Raw genomic sequence first — 6,397 nt, 5'->3', positions numbered from 1 at the left:
ACGCCCCTCTCCTCCCACCGTCCTGGAATTGTGTAGCAGCCCTGAATTAGCATGTCACGTGTACAGCATGTGGAAATGAATCGGGGGGTGGACGCCTCGCTCGGTGTTGAAAGCCCCACAGGCAGGGCGAGGACGGGAAGGAGGCAGGCGAGCAAACAAGTGGAGGGGGCGGGAAGGAGAGAAGCCAAAGCTGCCTCAATTCAGGAGGACCCAAACCCTGGAACCCACAGTCACCCTAAAGACGCCATGTACTGATTGTCCTGTCTTTCAGCTTTGATGGTGCGACCCGTAATATTATCTTTCCACTCACCGTGGCCATCCTTCGCCCCCCCTCAGGTGTCAGATATCTCCCCATGCCTGCTGTTTGAGGGGATGGTTGGGCTTGTCAGCGCCTCCCCGGGGTCCTCCGTTGGACCGCGTTTTGTCCCGTCCCCCCTTCCATGGCACCCAGCTGCAGATTTGTTTGAACGACAGGGTAGCATCGCTGTTTGAAATGAAATATTGATTCAAGAGGCTCGTCAGCGCCTAACTCCGCATGGGGATTCGGCTCTCAAAGGGCAACTAATAAAGTCTAAAAAATGAATTCGCACGCTTAGGAACTCAACATTTATTGCACCAGCCATGTCCCGCCCCCAGCAACCTAAGTGTTATTTATTCAATTTATATATACCGCCTTTCATTCTTGGATCTCAGGGCAGTTCACAACATAAAATAAAGTCACTTAAGTATAGTCACTTAAGTGCCTAGGATCGCAGCTAGATCATACGCATATTTGTTTCTCCCAAAGTCTCTGCGTTCAATACTGCTCCTCTTTTCCCTGCGCAAACTTAAACCTGGGTGAGTAAGTCCCATTGAAATCAGCGGGGGTTCGATGCCGTCCAGCAGCACCGTCGAGCGCCCTGGGACTTTTAAATTATTATTTCTTTTGCCTCTCAACGTGGCTGTGCGTCAACAGGAGGCGCAGCGGGGCCTTTGAAAGCGCGCAAGTCCCGCGAAGTCCGCGCGGGTCCATCCTCCCAACCACCGTCGGCCGCCGCGTGGCTTGCAAAGGGTTTGCGCTTGCTGGTGGGCGTGATTGTTGGTGCCTTGCGGAGGGGTGTGTGTCTTTCGGTGACTTTTCCGCCGACTCCGTTTCCCGCTTAAGGTTCTGTGCCATTCGTAAGGGTTGGCGCGTCCCTGGACGGACAGAGGGGAGGAAGAAGGGGCGGCTTCGGGGGCGGCTGAGGACGCGTAAGTGGCGTCGAGCCTTAGCAAAATGGCGGGGCGTCCTCTTCCAAGGGCCAGATTGTGGAAAGGCTTCCTCTGAGGGAAAAACAGGCCTGTTACCGTGTGCTTCTGCTTTCCTTTGAATCGTGTGTGTGTTTTGAGGCAGGTGGACGGCCCATAGTTTATTCTGCTTTTATATAGCGCTTTGCACGCCTCCCCCCCCCCCCACAGTACATAAAAAATGTTTATCTCTGCAAACCTGACGGCTCTCCTGAAAGAGAGGCCGGCCAATATTAGCATTCTCGGGTTTCAGGGGCGCGGGGTGTGTGTGTGTGGCGAGGCTTAAAAGCCTTCTGTAGTGTATTCACACATGTGGTAAAACTTCGGTGTGGAGGAGACCCGCCAGCTCACATTTTTTACACATACTGTCTTTGCTGTATGTTGTAGTCCTAGGAATAGACTTAGGACATAGAAATTAATAAAATTCTAGGATTATTATTTGTGGTGGGAAATACAACATGCAAAGAAATTATTGGGTAGCCTGGCCAAGTTAAGGCCATTAAGGAGCCATTAAGGGCCGTTAACAAGTCAAGGGCCCTAGGAAGGACCAGAGACTGGGGGATTTGGAAGGTTGCCCTGGTAACTGCTCAGAGGAGGGCAAGGGGTTTCTGGGAAGAAGGTGGGGGGGGGAAGGCTGGGATACATTTTTGAGGGAAGTTGCCTCTGGAAATGTGCATAATGAAGGTGCAAATAGGCGAATAAACCCTATCTAGGGTTGCCATATTTCAGAAAGTCAAAATCCAGACCACAAAAGTTGTTGAGCTGCTTTATGGGCGGGGCGATGAGGGGTGGGGCAAAGTTGTTGAGCTCAATCAGGAAAGAGATATTTGGTTCATGGTAGATAATCCATTGAAAGTGTCAATGCAGTCTGCTGGCAGCTGCAAAGAATATAAATTCCGTGCTAGGGATTATTGGGAAATTCCATGGTAGGGATTATTTGCTGAAAATTGAACTGGCTGTATTGAAATACCCTGTATATATCTCCGTGTTTGGAATATTGTGTACTGTTGCCATATACCGAAAGGATATTGTAAGGCTGGAAAATGGCAACCAAATTTATGGTGGTATTGGAACACCTTGCCTATGAGGAAAGGCTAAAGCTGTTGGCACTTTTTAGTTTAGAAGGTAGGTGTGTAAGGTGGGACATGATGTGAGGCGTGTAACGTTATGTACGGTGTGGAGAAAGTTGGTAGAACATAAGAACCTTGCTGGATCAGGCCGAAGGCTCATTTAGTCCAGCATCCCTTCTCACAGTGACTGACCAGATGCCTATGGGAAGCCTTGCAGGCAGGACTTGAGTTCAATTCTTGTAGTTATATTATAGCCACAATGGTTAGTAGCCATTGGTGGCCTTATTTTCCATTCTTGAAAAATCTCCCACATAGATTTGTGTTAAGATGTAAGATCTCTGGAAATGTGCTGAAGTTGGCTTGTGGTTCCACTTGGTTGCCGCTGCATGGTGGTGTGCAAGTCCGCACTCTTTGGAGCCAGGAAGGAGAGGCACACTGGCAGTTACTCATTCTGTGAGCTGGTTTGTCAGTAATGCATGAACTAGGTTTGTACACTACTCTTCCTCCTCTCAACCTCTTTCAGCTGTGGGGCGTTTTGTTACACAGGAACCAAATATTGTGGCTTAAAACAAACTCTAGAGAGTTAAACAGTTCAGTTTCAGAACCAGTGATTCAAAGTGGGTTTGTTTAAAAAAATGTATTGAGCCTTGTTTAAACCACATATTTGATATTTGGTGTTGGTTGTTTATGAAGAATTTACATCATATTATAAAATCACTAGCACTCATTAAAGAGCTATCTTTTGATACAACTATAGTGTGTTAAAACCATTTCAGCTTTTTTATTTTAAAGGTAGTATTTTAAACATAGTTATGACTTGTTTTGAGGTGATTGATCAAAGCAGTTTGAGCCTTTAAAGGAGTAGCGTGTTGTGTATTATATATAGGCTTTGTTTTTACTTGGATCTGCTCAAACGAGAGGGTTTTTTTTTGTTTTAGTAAGCCTAGTGTTGTGTACATGTGGAAATCGTTCTTTTCTGTTTGGCAACAGACTTTCAAGATAGGTTGCTAGTAAAAGAAAGTCAATACAGAATGCTATGTTTCTTTAAAAGAAAAAAAGAGGGTAATAGGGATTGCTGAAAGTACTTGGAGGAAGAGAAGAGTGTAAAAACTCCACCCTATAGTCTTTATAAGTTACTTCCAGCTGCTCTCTATAGGTTCTGCCATGGGGAACCCCCCCCCCCCAAAAAAAGGTCAGGCCAGGTAGCACCAGAATCTCTTCATCCCCAGATAGGCAGTTGGACTGTCTGTGGGACCTACATCTTCCTGGAGGCAATCGTATGGTATCTGATGAAAGTTCTGGGGAAGGAGGAGACTGAACAGTGATGTAAAATTTATACTTCAGAGTCTATAGGGGTTACTAAGCTATGTATCTCATGTTTAATCAACATGGTGCTCCACTTTTGACTATCATTACATAAACATTTTTCTCATGGATCGTGTCTTGTTTTAGGTTCTGCTGATATGGAAGAGGATTCAGGATATAATAAAGGTAAACTTACTAATATGGTTTTACTTCTTTAACGCTGAAATCATGAGCTGACTTGTAATTCTTTCTACCCACAGTTGTTAGCTGCCATGTTGAAGATGCTATAACATTTTGGGCACAGGTAAGGTTAAGATTGTGGGAAGTGATGAATGACTAACTGAATAAAGTGGGATCAGGGCAATTAACTAATTATAAAATTTGGCAAAAGCATGTCTTTGCCCATATTTTTATGAACACACCTTAAAGCTGTACCCATTCTTATGTTAGTAGCGTAAAAGGCCTTTCATATAAATGTTGACTTTGAGTTTAATTTGTGCTGTCCAGGATATTAATAGACATAGCGACATATTGAAGACTAGCCGTTCTCTAGCTGAAATCTGTCCTCTAGCCAGCCCAGTCTTTGGCAATCCTGATCTTACCAGGGTAAGTTGTACATGTTGTTTCTTGGTTCCTATAAGAACATCTAGTAGGCATCATTTGAATTTACAGTCCGATGTATGCAAATTTGAAAAGTTCAGTTGTGTTTTTTGACTCGGGAAGGGGGGTTACAGTGGTAAAGATGAATTGTATCAGCTATTCAGTTTCCCATTTGGTAAACTTGGCATTTTTGGTTGAATTTGAAAGTTTTAGTTGTGATTGTTATCTTTATTACAGTGGTAACACTTTTGGAATGCAGAGTTAAATTTTCTACTGTGTGTAAACTTGGTTGACAGTACCGTATAAAAGTGACTTCCTTAAGAACTAGTCAAAACAAACAAACAAACAAAAATCCTTCTAGTAGCACCTTAGAGACCAACTAAGTTTGTTCTTGGTATGAGCTTTCATGTGCATGCACACACTAGTGTTATACTGCAGCTCTATATCTGTATTCATGAGCAGGTTGACTGCCATTTAAACACTACAGTGTAAACCACTGAATTAAAAACATCTGAAGAAAACCGCATACAAATACATGCAGGCTTATGAAGTGACCTGGTTGTTGTTTTTAATTTGCAGATCTATGGAGGATGCTTTTCTGAAGATAAATGTTGGTACAGGTGCAAAGTATTGAAGGTTATCAGTATTGAAAAGGCAAGGAATTCCTACTCAGATTGATTTCTGAAATACAGTCTGTGATCTTTTAAGTTCAAATCTTAGGTGATAATAGCTTGGATACTGTCTTTCTGAAATCATTGAGTCCAAATCTTACTTGATAGTGCTGTTTCATGTTGATGGTTTCAAGTCTTATGATGAGCCTGCTTGATCAGGCCTAGCTAATCCAATATCTTTCTGCCTAGCTTCTGTACTAAACTTTAAGGAACTACTAACTTGGATTTTAATTAACAGGGCAGAAACTACTCAAATAACATAAGATTACTGTCATTTACTTGGGCTTTTAAATTCTATTTTAGTAGCTAGATGTGTGCAGGAATACTTCCTATAACTAAATAATTTTCTGTAAGTTCTTAACCTTCTTTAGTTGTGGTTGCCTTGGAGCAGATTCCTAACTATTTCTTTAGTTGAAAAGTTGTGTGCATTTAGGAATGCAAAGACAACTAGGGAGTGAGTCCCCTTGAACTCAGTGTAGCTTACTTCCAGGTAGACATAATGTACTGTGAACGCCATAAACTATAACTCCCAATAGGCAATTGGTTGTTATTTATTTGTTTTACTGGTTTTTGTTTTATTACAGTGCCAGGTATTATATATTGACTATGGAAACTCTGAGGTTCTCAGTCGATCAGAAATAGTTGAGATTCCAGAAAGCTTGCAGTTTCCTAGTGTGGCAAAAAAGTACAGGCTGTGGGGATTACAGATTTCAGCTAATCAAGATTTAAATCACTTTGACCAGGTGAGACTAGACTTTTCACATGTGCATGAACAGTTCAGCAATTAGGAATGTAAAAAGGCAGTTGATTTCTATTTTAACTTGTGTTACAATCAGTGCTCTTGCCATTCTGCTGTAGTTCAGTTTCCACCAAATGCTATGTTGTCCATCTTGCTGTCTCCTACTTAATTTATGTAACTATTTACATAGGTTTAACATAATTATTTCACACAATCCATTTCACTGTAGAGGAAATGTCAAAACGGTGTTTAGAAAAGAAGTACCGTAATTATGTATCGGTTGCCATCTTAAAAAAAAAATACCCAAAGAAGATTACAAAGACATACCAATCATAGTCCCTGGATTGGATTGATTTCTGTTCTGAATTTCAAGCAGAATTGCAAACAACAGCTATTTCTGTTCCCAATGGAATTCTCAAAACATACCTTGGTGGTCAAGCAATTTCCATTGGACTAGAGGGAATCAAATACAGCTCATATTTGAAACCAGGAAGAAAAACACCTGCTTGATTTCTTCATAGTTGCCAAAGATTTCAGTTTGCCTGGGTTTTGTGTTCTAGAAATCTTGCAATAACCTGACACTTGCATTTTCACTGTAGAATTTAGGTTTATAGATGTAATATTATATTATGTTCCCTTTTTTGATTATGAAGTTTGTCATGTCAAACTAAGCGGCCTGTTAAGCCATGCTTTATGGTGGTGTGTCCAAGCTGCAGTGCACCTTGGGTGTGTGTACTCCATTTTAG

The 6,397-nt window shown here is 42.2% G+C and overlaps 1 protein-coding gene across 1 annotated transcript in view; it reads left to right on the top strand.

Moving 5' to 3' along the window:
* The first annotated feature begins 2,275 nt into the window (after positions 1-2,275).
* Positions 2,276-6,397, top strand: part of STK31 (serine/threonine kinase 31) — a 30,685-nt gene continuing 26,563 nt past the window's right edge. The window contains exons 1-6 of the mRNA XM_033165937.1: positions 2,276-2,391; positions 3,789-3,827; positions 3,902-3,945; positions 4,149-4,247; positions 4,821-4,895; positions 5,497-5,655. Of these exons, the coding sequence (XP_033021828.1) occupies positions 2,310-2,391; positions 3,789-3,827; positions 3,902-3,945; positions 4,149-4,247; positions 4,821-4,895; positions 5,497-5,655 (498 nt within the window). The 5' untranslated portion in view covers positions 2,276-2,309. The remainder of the gene's footprint in view (positions 2,392-3,788; positions 3,828-3,901; positions 3,946-4,148; positions 4,248-4,820; positions 4,896-5,496; positions 5,656-6,397) is intronic.

Source organism: Lacerta agilis, chromosome 12 (assembly GCF_009819535.1).
Source record: "Lacerta agilis isolate rLacAgi1 chromosome 12, rLacAgi1.pri, whole genome shotgun sequence".
NCBI lineage: Eukaryota > Metazoa > Chordata > Lepidosauria > Squamata > Lacertidae > Lacerta > Lacerta agilis.
This window is presented reverse-complemented; position numbering and strand designations above follow the sequence as displayed.